The sequence below is a fragment of the Oncorhynchus clarkii genome, chromosome 12 (genome assembly GCF_045791955.1).
Source record: "Oncorhynchus clarkii lewisi isolate Uvic-CL-2024 chromosome 12, UVic_Ocla_1.0, whole genome shotgun sequence".
Classification (NCBI taxonomy): domain Eukaryota; kingdom Metazoa; phylum Chordata; class Actinopteri; order Salmoniformes; family Salmonidae; genus Oncorhynchus; species Oncorhynchus clarkii.
Window position 1 is genome coordinate 82,641,190 of NC_092158.1, and position 17,431 is coordinate 82,658,620.

Sequence of the window (17,431 nt, forward strand, 5' to 3'; positions counted from 1 at the left end):
TTCACGCCTGGCTCTCACTGCTGTTTGCATTGGAGCTGGAAGCTCCTCAGACAGAGACGGGAACACTCAACAAATAGTGTGAAAATAAAGGATTCACACTTATAAAAGGACAGGCTGGCTCACACACAGACACAGAGGAAACTCACATGGTTACACACATCATATACACACAGACACAGAGGAAACTCACATGGTTACACATATCATATACACACAGACACAGAGGAAACTCACATGGTTACACACATCATACACACAGACACAGAGGTAACTCACATGGTTACACACATCATATACACACAGACACAGAGGAAACTCACATGGTTACACACATCATATACACACAGACACAGAGGAAACTCACATGGTTACACACATCATATACACACAGACACAGAGGAAACTCACATGGTTACACACATCATATACACACAGACACAGAGGAAACTCACATGGTTACACACATCATATACACACAGACACAGAGGAAACTCACATGGTTACACACATCATATACACACAGACACAGAGGAAACTCACATGGTTACACATATCATATACACACAGACACAGAGGAAACTCACATGGTTACACACATCATATACACACAGACACAGAGGAAACTCACATGGTTACACACATCATATACACACAGACACAGAGGTAACTCACATGGTTACACACATCATATACACACAGACACAGAGGAAACTCACATGGTTACACACATCATATACACACAGACACAGAGGTAACTCACATGGTACACACATCATATACACACAGACACAGAGGAAACTCACATGGTTACACACATCATATACACACAGACACAGAGGAAACTCACATGGTTACACACATCATATACACACAGACACAGAGGAAACTCACATGGTTACACACATCATATACACACAGACACAGAGGAAACTCACATGGTTACACACATCATATACACACAGACACAGAGGAAACTCACATGGTTACACACATCATATACACACAGACACAGAGGAAACTCACATGGTTACACACATCATATACACACAGACACAGAGGAAACTCACATGGTTACACACATCATATACACACAGACACAGAGGAAACTCACATGGTTACACACATCATATACACACAGACACAGAGGAAACTCACATGGTTACACACATCATATACACACAGACACAGAGGAAACTCACATGGTTACACACATCATATACACACAGACACAGAGGAAACTCACATGGTTACACACATCATATACACACAGACACAGAGGAAACTCACATGGTTACACACATCATATACACACAGACACAGAGGAAACTCACATGGTTACACACATCATATACACACAGACACAGAGGTAACTCACATGGTTACACACATCATATACACACAGACACAGAGGAAACTCACATGGTTACACACATAATATACACACAGACACAGAGGAAACTCACATGGTTACACACATCATATACACACAGACACAGAGGAAACTCACATGGTTACACACATCATATACACATACACAGATGAAACTCACATGGTTACACACATCATACACACAGACACAGAGGATACTCACATGGTTACACACATCATATACACAGAGACAGAGGAAACTCACATGGTTACACACATCACACACAGACGAAACGGACATGGTTACACACATCACACACAGACACAAAAGAAACTCACATGGTTACACACATCATATACACCGACACAGAGGAAACTCACATGGTTACACACATCATATACACAGAGACAGAGGAAACTCACATGGTTACACATATCACACACAGACGAAACGGACATGGTTACACACATCACACACAGACACAAAAGAAACTCACATGGTTACACACACATCACACACAGACACAGAGGAAACTCACAAGGTTACACACACATCACAAACACACAAAAAGACAGTCTTGTAGGCTGAAGAGGAGTTGAACTGATTTCAGGGAACTAATAGCCTACTGAAAGTAGGTTCAAAAATATTTGGGAAAATACAGTAAGGCATAATTTTCTCTAAAATACTTTTAAACTGGAAGAACTTGTCCCGATTGGTATTTTTAAATCACTGATGAATGATCTTGAGACTGATTCCCTGATCTGTCAATGTTTTTAATTTGCTGTTATTGATTTTGTTATACTCTTGTGAATTCTATGGTTTTTACTAGATTACTTGTAGTTTTTCATGTTGTTTGTCTGTAATTTTTGTAATGACTTGGTGCCGCCTATCTTGGCCAGGACGCTCTTGAAAAAAAAATAGATTTTAAATCTCAATGAGCCCTTCCTGGTTAAATAAAGGTTACATATTTTTATTTTATTTTAAATATGGATGTTGAGGGAGAAGTAATAGGCATCTAGGCAAGTTAGAGAAACACCAAACAGGAGGGTGAAAATCTGTGTCAATTGGATATCCTGCCATAGCCACACAATACCCCATCTGGTGGTCAGTAAAAAAACTGTACCCAGACTGTAAAAAAAACATTGAGTTGGTTGGTTGGTTCACTATCAGTGGTGTGCATTCATGGATGCCAAGAGAGGCCAGGCTTCCCCACAAAACTCACCAAGAAAAAAATATTTTAAAAACATAAAATAATGTATCTTTTGTGTTTAATCCTTTTCCTTCAAATCACAAGAGGCTGGATGTACAGTCGTGGCCAAAAGTTTTCAGAATGACACAAATATTAATTTTCCCAAAGTCTGCTGCCTGAGTTTGTATGATGGCAATTTGCATATAGTCCAGAATGTTATGAAGAGTGATCAGATGAATTGCAATTAATTGCAAAATCCCTCTTTTCCATACAAATGAACTGAATCCCCCAAAAAACATTTCCACTGCATTTCAGCCCTGCCACAAAAGGACCAGCTGACATCATGTCAGTGATTCTCTCGTTAACACAGGTGTGAGTGTTGATGAGGACAAGGCTGGAGATCCCTCAGTCATGCTGATTGAGTTCGAATAACAGACTGGAAGCTTCAAAAGGAGGGAATCATTGTTCTTCCTCTCTCAACCATGGTTACCTACAAGGAAACATGTGCCGTCATCATTGCTTTGCACAAAAAGGGCTTCACAGGCAAGGATATTGCTGCCAGTAAGATTGCACCTAAATCAACCATTTATCAGATCATCAAGAACTTAAGGGAGAGCGGTTCAATTGTTGTGAAGAAGGCTTCAGGGCACCAAGAAAGTCCAGCAAGCGCCAGGACCGTCTCCTAAAGTTGATTCAGCTGCGGGATTGGGGCACCACCAGTACAGAGCTTGCTCAGGAATGGCAGCAGGCAGGTGTGAGTGCATCTGCACGCAGTGGGGCAAAGATTTTTGGAGGATGGCCTGGTGTCAAGAAGGGCAGCAAAGAAGCCACTTCTCTCCAGGAAAAACATCAGGGACAGACTGATATTCTGCAAAAGGTACAGGGATTGAACTGCTGAGGACTGGGGTAAAGTCATTTTCTCTGATGAATCCCCTTTCCGATTGTTTAGGGCATCTGGAAAAAAGCTTGTCCGGAGAAGACAAGGTGAGCGCTACCATCAGTCCTGTGTCAGGCCAACAGTAAAGCATCCTGAGACCATTCATGTGTAGGGTTGCTTCTCAGCCAAGGGAGTGGGCTCACTCACAATTTTGCCTAAGAACACAGCCATGAATGAAGAATGGTACCAACACATCCTCCGAGAGCAACTTCTCCCAACCATCCAGGAACAGTTTGGTGACGAACAATGCCTTTTCCAGCATGACGGAGCACCTTGCCATAAGGTAAAAGTGATAACTAACTGGCTTGGGGAACAAAACATTGATATTTTGGATCCATGACCAGGAAACTCCCCAGACCTTAATCCCATTGAGAATTTATGGTCAATCCTCAAGAGGCAGGTGACAAACAAAACCCCCCAAATTCTGGATGTCAGGATGTGGCCCAGAAGTTAATTGACAGCATGCCAGGGCGGATTGCAGAGGTCTTGAAAAAGAAGGGTCAACACTGCAAATATTGACTCTTTGCATCAACTTCATGTAATTGTCAATAAAAGCCTTTGACACTTATGAAATGCTTGTAATTATACTTCAGTATTCCATAGTAACATCTGACAAAAATATCTAAAGACACTGAGGCAGCAGACTTTGAGAAAATTAATATTTGTGTCATTCTCAAAACTTTTGGGCACAACTGTACTGTATCTCACCAGAGAAAGCATCCGAACAAGTGAAACAGCGCCCCTCTGTCACTGTATGTGTAGTTCCAAAAGAGTATGACATTGTAGCCACCTGGAGCATTGAATGCAAAGGAAGCCAGCGAGCATTTGACCTCCCATGATGAAACAAGTATAAAATAATAGCCAATCAGCGTTGAGCTAAACTGAGTGAGCTCAACTGTGAATGTTCCTAGCGCACCAAAACAAAGTGTAAAGGGAAGCCAACTTGGATTTGGTGTGAATAGTGGAGCTTCTGTTTTCTTAGCGACTTGCGGTAACTCACAGTGCCTCTAAATCCATAGTTGTTTAGTGGGCCGAAAATGTCGGAAACAGTAACTTGCTTGATCATGCTGTAGGTCATGTAACTGTTTGCTACATGCAATATGATTTGTGGACTTCACTGGACAGAGGTTGCTTGTCGCTTTTGTGATGAAACAAAGCTGTAGTTGAATTTATTCTGCCACTGTGTCCTCTTGTTGTCTCAGCCTTTGGGTCTATATATCACGGCCACAAGGCACATTAACTAACAGGTTATAGAGCAAACAACGAGATTATTACAACACATAGGTTGTAATATGGCTTTTCTTACCCACAAACCGCTACTGTTCTGATATGATAATTATCTATAGTGAAGTAATACTACACTTATAGACGACCTATTTGCTATCTCGTCTTTGAATGTCAATATTAAGTATTTAATTTCAAACCCAAATGTGCAGCATTAAACCTATGGTTCTGTCAGCTTCAATAAGATAGGCCTACATCACGGACACTATTATCTGACATGCACGCACGCACGCGCACACACACACACACACACACGTCCCGCCCAACTATGAGAGAGATAGCTCAACATTAAGCAATACAAAGTTCAGTCTGCAGTCTGTAGGTATAGAATGCTCACTGCCTAGGAAGAGGTATGGGTGCTGCACTGTGACTGCCACTGACTAACCGCAGATCAGGGCATACTGTTACCCTGTGACACACAGTGGGAGCTATTCCTGAACTTGTACAAGTTCCAGCTGGACCAGATTCAAGTCAGACTTCAGTAAATTAAAAGGACAGGTCAGCTGCACCATGATTAGCAGACACACCTATCAGTCATATTCACAACTTCCAGGCGGACACGGACCATTCTCAATGTAACTGAAGTATAGTTGATGAAAATACATTTATCTACAAATGCCAACCCTATGAAATTAGGCGTGCAGAATTGCTTGACACATTAGCCTTCTTGTGAACTCTTAAACAAAACATAAAGGAAATACAGACCATCTATTTCAAAGCTTCATCAGGCGCTATTTTCCCACTTCAGACCTTTTCCCGCCATCTGATCATCATGTGATGTCGTTCATGGTAATCTATCAATCTCACGTGCATGTGGTCATGCGCAGAATTAGATTGAACAAAACTGGGACCTACTACTATTAGTAGGATCTTAATTTTAGCCGGTTTTAGTGTAAATTCCTAGCATATCAAGTTTATATTTGGTCAAGTGCAAAAGTGTCTAGCACTTACACAACAGGAAATCTCATGTGCAGTTTACAAAGAGACAAAAACACAACAGACAATGTCAAACACCCATCCCATTCCGTCTTCCTCTCTATCACAGATCTTTTGCACTTGACCAAATATAAACTTGATATTTCTTGGCAGACAGACAGGTTGCAACGGGGAGGAGTCTCACAGTTCTGTTCAGTCCAGGACAGGCTGAAGGACAAACAGACACAAAGGTGCAGAAAGAGAAAGGTACAAAAGACTGACCAACAAAATTAAAGGTAAGTTAAACTTTTTGGATAAAGAACAGAAAGTTTTTACAGATGTTATGGTATTTGTTTAATTTTTGCTTCCCAAGTGTTTCCCATTTCAGATCACCAGTAATATCAACAGGCCTATGGCATGGCTTCTGTCTGTTTTGAAACTTTACTTTTAATTTAGGTATTTAAAACCCAATATTTATAAAAATGTATTTGACTTCATTTAAAAATGACTAGGTTAGACATTTACTGTCAGTTAACATGTATTGTGAGCCATTTTAATGGGGTATCTTATCTATGAAGGTTTATTGAGAGCTTCAGCTTGACCTACTTACTGTATGTGAAGTTGCTGGGGTAGAGGAGCCACAATACAAACCTTTAACATGGATAACGTGTGGGCCTAGACCTGGATGATTTCATCTTGTCTATAGGGTGTAATAAATGATCTATAAATATAATAGCACTTTTCTAAAGGAATAAATCTACACATCTGAACATAGCCTACTGCCTCTCTGTCTACACAAACATAGAAACTAATTACCAGTTCTATCCTCTGTCCATTGGTTTAAGAGTTGTCTGTCTGCACTCCACAGGAATGGCGTCTCCTGCATCGATGGCGGCCCGCAGGGTATTATCTGCTGCATCACACGCAGGCCATGAGGGAGGATCAGGTGTGTGTGATGTACTTAACTCTTCTCATATTGTGCTATATACTCTCTGCCCTACTGCCTGCACCTTTTGTGTTGAGTTGGGCTTCTGGGTTTAATATTAACAGAGGTTTGTGGAAAGTTGGCAGTCTTCCTCTTACATTCATTAAATGTTTGTGCTCTGCTGTATTTAGGCCTGTCAGGTGACTTACAAATGTATCATATTGTAATTGAGGCGCTTCTGTCCTGCATGTCAGAGCCTGAGACAAGGAACCAAGGCTGAGTCACTGAAATCTGAACTGGATCATCAGTGTTTTGGAGCTGCTCTGTTACTTAGTTATGCTGGTGTTGTGATGTACCCAAGCCTTGATAACTCAGGGTCACACAGAACCGTTGAGTCTGATCTAGCGGAAATGGTTTGACCTCCACAGCTAGGACCTGGAAGATCCTGTCGTTTGTGTTGGCCCTACCTGGTGTGGCCGTCTGCATCGCCAACGCCTACATGAAGATGCAACAGCACTCCCATGAACCCCCTGAGTTTGTGGCCTACTCACACCTTCGCATCCGCACCAAGGTGATACAGGAGGCACTCTGATAACCAACAGACTAACTTCACTCACAGTTCATCATCTACATGTTAGGATTGGTAGTAGTAGTGGGATGTCTTTCTGAACATAGGTCTAGTTTTATCCAATCTATCCTGAATGACGAAAACAACTTTCTCTTTCAGAAATGGCCCTGGGGTGATGGCAACCACTCTCTCTTCCACAACCCTCATGAAAATGCTCTTCCTGAGGGCTATGAGGGCCCCCGCCACTAAGGAAACCTAACTCTATGCTGATCATCCACCTTCCCTGATTGCTACATGCTGAATATCTGTGATCTATAGCTTTAATGAACCTGGTATTACGCTACTGACCAAGGGGCCAATTAGCAACACTACTGACTGTGGTGCTCCCAGTCAGATAGTAATAAAAAATATACTAGTTTTACTGTATCACACACACACTGAGTTACTTCTCATTTGTTTACCTCCAACTGTCTGATATTATGTGTAAGATGAATGGAACTAGTATGTAACCATACATATACTCCAGTTCTGAACGCCAAACATACATTGAGGACAAGACAGACCAACACAGACAATGGCTGTGCATAGTGGGTGTGGCCTTGCTCTTACCTCTAACCACAGAACATTGGCTGTCATTTTCTGTTCATTTCCCGACAATTCTACATGTTGAATCACCACTGTTCGTCTGAGCACCGAGCAGGTGATCTACTGCGCATAGCCAACATTCGTGTTGATCTGTCTTGTCCTTTAGATAAAGTATGCCTTTTCAGACAGGACAAAAGAGAAAGACATCCAAACAGATTTATTGAGGAGCGTGGATTCACATGAGGCGAGTGAAAGCGGATCTCTGTTATCGTCACCTTGCAGCTACTCCTAAAGTTCACTTTATTTACAGCATATACAACATGGCACCCAGTCCCACCTGATTATTAGAGTCATCCAAGTCAATACAGGACATTTACAGGACAGCTGTGTATATTTCAAAATCAAACTGAAAATATAAAAAAAGTTAACATTACATGCAACAAAAGTATTTAGCATATTACATTATGCTAATATGTTTGAATTATAATACAACTTCATTTACAGTGCACCATGAGATAGAATCATGAGGGAAATCATTTTTATGTCTGAGAACCCATCCCTTTAAATGGCAGCATGACTCCTTTAAATATAAACGTAATATTCTGAAGAAAATCATTCAAACTTCAATTACTTTGTAAACACCAATATTGGAATATAAAGGTTATTTGTTGTGAGACAAAGACAGATATTCACAAGGAAGGAAGGCTAATCATGTTGTGAAGACTTCTCACAATGACAAACGTTAACTTCAGTGTCATTGGAGAGACAATCACATGATCTCATACTATCCCTAATAATCTATTTGATCCTCTGTTTCTCCTCTCCTCACCTCCATCTCCATCCAACACCCCTCTTTCCTCCTAGCCCTCCCCCTCTCAGCTCAGGGCCATGGTGGCCAGACTCACTAGGTCACGTTTCAGAGTCTCTGTACAGTCTGCCTCTCTGGCCAGTCTGCGCAGGCAGTCTGCAGCCAGGGAAGAAGGGCGGGGCTGGGAGAAGCCCTGAGAGCCCAGCAGTAGGGACAGGCAGGCCCTGCCCAGTCCAGGATAGCTGTACCGTTGGGAAAACCAATACACCTGTGGTAGGAGGGCCCATCTACCAGGACCAACTTTAGAGTCCTGTACAGAATCCTCAACCTTCTGTGTGTTTGAAACACTCCGCCGTTTAGAACGTCTTTTGCAGCACTTTGAGGCAGAACTTGATTTCAGCGGATTGACACAAGTCTCCAGCCCTGAGGTTGTCTTTGGTGCACGAATGCCCTTCTGGCCTGGTCCAGGGGCAGAGTGCCGTCTACCCTCTGTCTGCTGACAGGGTTGGAGTCCAGAGCCATGTAGTGACTCAGCCTGGCCTGCTGTCACTGTGGGGGCCAAGGAGTCTGTCTGGGCCTCAGAACCACTCAACTCTAGTCCAGATGTGCGGTTTGCCAGGCTCTCGTCAGCAGACTCTCCCTCGGACCCATATTGGTCCATGTTAGATGGAGGCTTTTTGGCAACGTCTGCAATTCGACCAGCATTCTTGGCAGAGCAGGACAGCAAAGACACACACAGATCCTCCACCTCCCTCTGCAACTCTGTCACCAAAAACCTACAGGCCCCCATCATCGTCTCAGCTAGGGGGGTCTTCTGGAAGCCCTGTGCCTCTGGTGAGGGTTCTTCTGCCCCGTCTCTCCAGACACCCAGCCCCTCAGAGGCCAAGGATCCCAAAATCTGACACTCTCCTCTGCCTTCTCTCTCCGTCTCATCCCCCTGTTCCTCTGCAGTCTCTCCATCCTTGTTCAGGCGACAGCCATGCAGATAGTGCAGTACAGGTAGCAGCATGCCTTGGCTCACATCCCTGATGGGGATGGCCTCCCCGGTTCTCCCTTGTGCCTCTCCAAAGCCCCCCCTCAACAGTGCCCTGAAGTACTCTGACCCCACCACCTCAGTTCCCTCCGCCCCAGCCACTGCTTCCCTATTGGCTGACACCTGGCTCCCATCGTCCAGCAGGAAGAGGAGGTCAAAGGTTGAGTCATTGTAGGGACAGATATTGACCAGACAAGGCTTTTTTAAGGGAGGGGGTGAAGTTTCACCGGTTTGTGAGACTGACAGGGGTTTGATAGGACTGAGTACCCTGCACCTTCTTTTAGCCAGTACTGTTTTGGGGCAACCCATCAGACTAGAGAGGCATCCAATCAGCAGGGAGAAATACAGAGAGTGCAGCTGGGGGGCGGAGACATGTTGCGGTGAGTTGAGACAATCTGAGAGGAGTCGTCGGCATTCACTGGTGTGATGGTCTTCCTCTTCCTCGTCCTCATTACATCCAAGGGGCTCCAGAGCCAAGAGTAGACCACCGTTGTCTAGAAGAAGTTTCTTCAAGAGAACCTTGTTACTGTTAGGGAACACAAGTTGATGTCAGATTACAGTTGGTATACATTTCTTAACATTCCACCAGTGCCATTTCACACAAGACAATTTGACTTACCCATTTACTAGTGGTAGAGACAGAGCACAGTTCAGCTTGTCTGACTCTGAGCCTGACAGCATCACATGGCTCAGGACTCCAGAACCAAATCCAGATTCACACTGAACACGTAGATTACTAAGCAGAGCAAGACCTAAAAAAAAAAATTATACCCAAAACGTTACAGCAGCACCATTACAAACTAAAAACCAAACTTTATGACCAAGTACATCAATTAAACTTACCAAGCTGTTTCACTTTGGACTTGACCCTATCAGTCTGCCTCTCTCCAGCTCCCCAACTCTCAGGGTCACTCCCTCTCTGGACCAGGTGATGGCGGATCAGAGCCACTGAGCCAGTCCTGACCAGCGCCTGCAGACAGTTGGGGTTGCAGCTCAGCCGGCACAGCATGCGGAAGCACCTGCCGCTGGGGTCCTGATGCTGGCTGAGGTAGAACAGTAGGCCAGAGATGATGCCTGAGTTGACCAGAGCAGCGCTGGGGTCCGTGGCGTGAGAGAAGCGTGAGAGCAGCAGCAGGATGGGAGACTCTGGAGCCCAAGGCTCAGGGTGGTAGGGGTGGTGGTAAGCCTGGGGTCGGAACACTGTGGGAGGGGTGTCGAGGGACACCACACTGGAGCGGGTGGTTGAGGGGACACGTGGCCTTTTCCGTGGAGGGGAGGAGAACTTGGATGGGGAGACGGAGGTGAGGGGTGGGATAGTTGAGGAAGGGAGAGCAGAGGTAGAGGAGCCAGGCTGGGTTCGGGGGTTGGAGTTAGAGGAGCCGGGCTGGGCTTGGGGGGTGGAGGTAGAGGAGCCGGGCTGGGCTTGGGGGGTGGAGGTAGAGGAGGGCAGAGGGACACAGGGAGACAGATCAGCGGTTTTTGAGGGAGATGACATGTGGACCTGAGCTGGAGAACTCGTTGAGGTAGAGGGGGTGGATTGACTCTGAGATTTGGGTGCGGATAAGGGAGTGGAGGAAGGTAGTGAGCGGGTAGGAGATAAGCATTTTAAAGGGGAATGACAGTCAGTGGAAGAGGTTTGGGGAGAAGAAGAGGGGATATGAAGACTCCCCCAATCTCCCTCTGTGCCTCCAGGAGAGTCAAGAAGATCCCCCTCAGAGGAGATCAACCCTTCAGACACCAACCAGGACCTGGAGGAGCAGCAATAGGACAGGTCAGATAACCATTTTTACAAACTCAAATAAATCACAGGTGCACAAACCCAGAGGGGGGCAAAGGTGAGTCTGTTCACTCACCTCAGGCTAAGAAAGCTGGATGACCCAAGGACATGCTCCTTCCCCATCTCCTCTTTCCTGTTCCCCTCTGGGGGAGGGAAGTCAAATGAGTCGAAACATGACGTAGACAGCAGCTCTGACGCAAACATGGTAGAGGTGAGGCTCACATCCATCTTCCCAGCAGATGGCTCCTCACCTTTAGCCAGCTCCACTAACCGAGCAACTAGCAGGGGGACTATTCCCAATTCTTGTAACTGTTCCAGGGCAGCTTCGTCATAGACAAAGTCAACACAAGCCAGAATGACCAATCGGTCGAGGGGGTGGCTCCGATGGACACCAAGGAAGCCAATCAACACCTCCAGACCGCCACTCTCCTTCACTTTGGCCCGGTTCACTGCCTCTTTGCAGCATAAGCAGAGAGCCTTGAGGAACACTCCAGACTTCAGGCCATCCTTCTTGACCTCCTCCGTAAACTTCTGGATTACCCCCAGGGAACCCACCAGAGGACGTAAGCAGCCTTGAGTGCACATGTTGGCCAGGGTTTTCAACGCAAGCTCCTCAAAAGGTTTAGCGGCCTCTCCCGAAGCCATGACACCTAGCTGAGCTAGAACCCCAGATCGGGACACCTCTCTAGCACACTCTACACCACAGCTCCTGGTGAGCTCATGGAGGGTCCGGAGTGCTGCTCTCCTCAGCCCCAGAGGGTACTCTGGAGCAATGAGCGGGGCGAGAGCAGTCAGAGTACCCTGGGTGAGCAGTAAAAGGCGGTTTGAGGGGGTGTCTGCAAGGTAGAGGAGGGCACGGGCAGCCGACTGAGCACACTCTAGTTTAGAGGAAGGGGCTTCCAGTGGGTCATCAGAGGGAGGGGATGGGGCGGATGCAAGAGAGACGCAGAGGAGCAGGAGTGGAACACCACCTGTGTCGAAAACAGAAAAGCAATTATTTTTCAGGGACAAAAGAACAGCAAGAACAGCTCAAATAAGCAAAGAGAAATGACAGTCTTTAATAGAACTTTAAGACATGAAGGTCAGTCAATCCAGAAAATGTCAAGAACTTTAAAAGTTTGTTCAAGTGCAGTCACAAAAACCATCAAGCGCTATGATGAAACTGGCTCTCATGAGGACCACCACAGGAAAGGAAGATCCAGAGTTACCTCTGCTGCAGAGAATAAGTTCATTAACTTCTTGGTGACAGGGGGCAGTATTTTCACGTTCGGATGAAATGAATGCCCAAATTCAACTGCCCGCTTACTCATCCCCTGAAGATAAGATATGCATATTATTAGTAGATTTGGTTAGACTCTGGGAATCCAGATTTCTAAGGGACCTTCTTGCAGTTCCTAGTGCTTCCACTGGATGTCAACAATCTTTAGAAATTGGTTGAGGTTTTTCCTTTGTAATGAAGAAGTACAGCCATCTTGAACGAGGGTCACTTGAAGTGTACTGTTACGATAGAGGCGCATGACCAGAAAGCTAGCTACAGTTTGTTTTCCTCCCGTCTTCAATTTTATCGATTATTTACTTTTAAAAATACCCAAAGTTGTATTACAAAAGTAGTTTAAAATGTTTTGGAAAAGTTTACAGGTAACTTTTGAGATATTTTGTAGTCACGTTGCGCAAGTTGGAACCAGTGTTTTTCTGGATCAAACGCGCCAAATAAATGGACATTTTGGATATATTGACGGAATTAATCGAACAAAAGGACCATTTGTGATGTTTTGTGATGTTTATGGGACATATTGGAGTGCCAACAAAAGAAGCTCGTCCAAGGTAAGGCATGAATTATATTTTTATTTCTGCGTTTTGTGTCGCGCCTGCAGGGTTGAAATATGCTTCTCTCTCCATTTACGGAGGTGCTATCCTCAGATAATAGCATCGTTTGCTTTAGCTGAAAAGCCTTTTTGAAATCTGACATGTTGGATGGATTCACAAGTGTAGCTTTAATTTGCTATCTTGCATGTGTGATTTAATGAAAGTTAGATTTTTATAGTAATTCATTTGAATTTGGCGCTCTGCAATTTGCCTGGCTTTTGGCCAGGTGGGACGCTAGCATCCCACATATCCCAGAGAGGTTAACAAACAGATAACAGACCATTTCAAATCCAACCGTACCTTCTCCGCTATGCAATCTGGTTTCAGAGCTGGTCATGGGTGCACCTCAGCCACGCTCAAGGTTCTAAACAACATCATAACCGCCATCGATAAGAGACATTACTGTGCAGCCGTATTCATCGACCTGGCCAAGGCTTTCGACTCTGTCAATCACCACATTCTTATTGGCAGACTCGACAGCCTTGGTTTCGCAAATGATTGCCTCGCCTGGTTTACCAACTACTTCTCAGACGGAGTTCAGTGTGTCAAATCGGAGGGCCTGTTGTCCGGACCTCTGGCCGTCTCTATGGGGGTGCCACAGGGTTCAATCCTCGGGTCGACTCTCTTCTCTGTATACATCAATGATGCTGCTCTTGGTGCTGGTGATTCTCTGGTACACCTCTACGCAGACGACACCAGTCTGTATACTTCTGGCCCCTCTTTGGACACTTAACTAACCTCCAGACGAGCTTCAATGCCATACAACTCTCCTTCCGTGGCCTCCAAATGCTCTTAAAGGCAGGGAAAACTAAATGCATGCTATTCAACCGGTCACTGCCCGCACCTGCCCGCCCGTCCAGCATCACTACTCTGGACGGCTCTGACTTAGAATACGTGGACAATTACAAATACCTAGGTGTCTGGTTAGACTGTAAACTCTCCTTCCAGACTCACATTAAGCATCTCCAATCCAAAATGAAATCTAGAACTGGCTTCCTATATCGCAACAAAGCATCCTTCACTCATGCTGCCAAACATACCCTCGTAAAACTGACCATCCTACCGATCCTCGACTTCGGTGATGTCATCTATAAAATAGCCTCCAAAACTCTACTCAACAAACTGGATGCAGTCTATCACAGTGCCATCCGTTTTGTCACCAAAGCCCCATACACTACCCACCATTGCGACCTGTACGCTCTCGTTGGTTGGCACTCACTTCATACTCATCGCCAAACCCACTGGCTACAGGTTATCTACAAGTTTCTGCTAGGTAAAGCCCCGCCTTATCTCAGCTCACTGGTTACCATAGCAGCACCCACTCGTGGCACGCGCTCCAGCAGGTATATCTCACTGGTCACTCCCAAAGCCAATTCCTCCTTTGGTCGTCTTTCCTTCCAGTTCTCTGCTGCCAATGACGGGAATGAACTGCAAAAATCTCTGAAGCTAATGACGGGAACAAACTACAAAAATCACTGAAGCTGGAGACTCAGATCTCCCTCACTAGCTTTAAGCACCAGCTGTCAGAGCAGCTCACAGATCACTGCACCTGTACATTGCCCATCTATCTACCTACCTCATCCCCATACAGTATATATTTATTTATCTTGCTCCTTTGCACCCCAGTATCTCTACTTGCACATTAATCTTCTGCACATCTACCCTTCCAGTGTTTAATTGCTATGTTGTAATTACTTCGCCAACATGGCCTACTTATTGCCTTAACTCCCTCGTCTTACCTCATTTGCACTCACTGTATATAGACTTTTTGTTTTCTTTTGTTTTACTGTATTATTGACTGTTTTGTTTATTCCATGTGTAACTCTGTGTTGTTGTATGTGTTGAATTGCTATGCTTTATCTTGGCCAGGTGGCAGTTGTAAATGAGAACTTATTCTCAACTAGCCTACCTGGTTAAATAAAGGTGAAAAAACAGCAACAACAAAAAACATTAGGCCGGTGGAAATCTGTCCTTTGGCCTGATGAGTCCAAATGTGAGATTTTTGGTTCCAACCGCTGTGTCTTTGTGAGACGCAAAGTAGGTGAACAGATGATATCCGCATGTGTGGTTCTCACTGTGAAGCATGGAGGAGGAGGTGTGATGGTGCTTTGCTGGTGACACGGTCAGTGATTTATTTAGAATTCAAGGCGCACTTAACCACCATGGCTACCACAGCATTCTGCAGCAATACACCATCCCATAACAGAATCTCCCTTCAAAAGCAATAAGAACACCACTATAGCGAAGCATAGTTTTTTGATAACCTAGTTTTTTGGCTAGTCATCCATGTCTCCGCTAAATATACAACACTGACTGACAAAAAGTACCAGTTAGTGTGGTAGCCTTCTGTTGCCTATTGTTAGTGGGACAATCATTTGTTTATCAACAGGACAGGTGAAGCTGGTTGAGAGAATGCCAAGAGTGTGCAAAACTGTCATTAAGGCGGCTACTTTGAAGAATAAAAAATACAAAATATATTTTGATTTGTTTAACACTTTTATGGTAACTTTATGGTTCCATATGTCTTATTACATAGTTTGATGTCTTCCCCTCTTATTCTACAATGTAGATAATAGTACAAATAAAGAGAAACCCTGTTTCCAAACTTTTGACTGGTACTGTACTACAAAACAAAAATACCATCAGAAAGTGATGTACAGACAGACACAGGCAGCCAAAATCATTACAACATTTTTTTTAAACTTACCGGCAGAGTGGATAAGTGTGGAACTCTCTGGGTCCATGGCCAAGTTCCCCAAGGCCCGGGCTGCTCTGTTCTGGATTGTCTCCATGGCTACATTCTTCTTCAAAATACCCACTAAGAAAGGAAGAACAAACTTACATTTCTGAAATCCTCACCATCATGTGAAATTAATGATTTAAACTTATTGTGATAGTCACTTGCCCACAATAGATATTCCATCAAGCTTCCTAACCTTTAGAGGGGAGAAAAACATTAAATATCATAATGTAAGTCACCACTGTCCAACTTTTCATACTAAACATTCATATTCAATCAATGTAAATGTGTAGCAGCCCTGATTTGTCCTACACCCTTCTGTCTCACCTCAACTCGTGTCTGTCTCTCAGTGCAGCAGTTAGCCAGGATGCTGAGAGCCAGGTCCAGAGTCTTCCTGGAACACTCAGGGTGCTTTAGCAGGTCCAGGAGAGTGCGCAGTCCACCCTGGCCTCGGAATCGAGCTATCCCACTGCTTCCTCCTTTAATGTGCTGTGTGCGGATGGCCACCAGTGCTCGCCACTGCCCAGCTTTGACCCTCTTGTCCAGCTGTCTGTGTCCACTGGTGTCCGGCCCTGCAGTGCCTGGCTTGTGGTCCTCGGCTGCTGCTCTCCCAGGTTTAGAGAGCTGTGACAGGCACCAGGTCAGAGAGGTCTCTGGGGAGGCTGAGGACACTTCTCTGGGGTTGCCTGCCCATGTCCCTCGTTTCTGGATCCCTGGCACTGGCTTTGACGCCATGATGCCACTAATTGTCTCCAACCCACCTGCTCTTCTGCTTATCCTCACTAACAAGTCACTTCAGACAGAAAGTGATGACATGGATGATGACAGGGGGACTGAGGGGCAGAAATGTGGATCATTATTTTTGTGCATTTTACTTTTCAATTTTCTTAGGCTACATCAAAGTTATACAGTATTAAACATGGTTAACAAATGATCTCCTCTAGTATATTTTCATCTTAATCAATTTCCAAAGTTTGTCAAAAAATTCTGGAAAATACAAAAATGCTACAAATACCGGCATGACAAGTGGAAGAAATTACCCTTTGACCCCACTTCTTAGCAATGCTGCTGGGAGTTGAAGTTTGTAAACCTCTCGTCCACTCCCTAAAAAAACAGGCCTCTGTATGCGAGAAGGCCCAACAAACAATCACGGTGCGTTATTGTGCGAACACAAGTGCTGTAATTTATGTTTTTAAGTCCCATCTCAAGAGTAATAAAGTATTTGCAATGACTAATTATTCCCACCGACATAATTAATTCAATCAAACGAAGAATAATCGTTTTAGCTAGCCGCTAAGGCCATCTTTTAGCTGGACGATAAACAGGAGGCGCCACGAAAAGGGGGGAGGGATGTGTGAAGGGGTGGGTCGTTCTATTTAATCATGGGCCTTGTAGTCTCAGCTGTTTTACAACTATCAGAATTAAGTAATATTTC

General features: G+C 44.7%; 2 protein-coding genes across 3 annotated transcripts; one reads left to right on the forward strand and one right to left on the reverse strand.

The window, feature by feature from the left end:
- The first annotated feature begins 5,855 nt into the window (after positions 1-5,855).
- Positions 5,856-7,622, forward strand: LOC139421483 (cytochrome c oxidase subunit 6A, mitochondrial). The gene is made up of 4 exons (XM_071172432.1): positions 5,856-5,990; positions 6,563-6,640; positions 7,048-7,190; positions 7,347-7,622. The coding sequence occupies exons 2-4, from the start codon at positions 6,565-6,567 to the stop codon at positions 7,434-7,436; spliced, it is 309 nt and encodes a 102-aa protein (XP_071028533.1). The 5' UTR covers positions 5,856-5,990; positions 6,563-6,564; the 3' UTR covers positions 7,437-7,622.
- Positions 7,623-7,978: 356 nt separating this feature from the next.
- On the reverse strand, positions 7,979-17,315 carry LOC139421482 (armadillo repeat-containing protein 5-like). 2 transcript variants are annotated; one of them, XM_071172430.1, is made up of 8 exons: positions 17,037-17,315; positions 16,324-16,829; positions 16,162-16,192; positions 15,964-16,074; positions 11,467-12,361; positions 10,457-11,361; positions 10,233-10,365; positions 7,979-10,139 (listed from the first exon to the last, which is right to left on the reverse strand). In XM_071172430.1, the coding sequence occupies exons 2-8, from the start codon at positions 16,729-16,731 to the stop codon at positions 8,648-8,650; spliced, it is 3,975 nt and encodes a 1,324-aa protein (XP_071028531.1). In that variant the 5' UTR covers positions 16,732-16,829; positions 17,037-17,315; the 3' UTR covers positions 7,979-8,647. The 2 variants fall into 2 exon arrangements, with proteins under 2 accessions (XP_071028531.1, XP_071028532.1); XM_071172431.1 differs by lacking the exon at positions 17,037-17,315 and adding an exon at positions 17,012-17,028.
- Between the last annotated feature and the right edge of the window lie 116 nt (positions 17,316-17,431).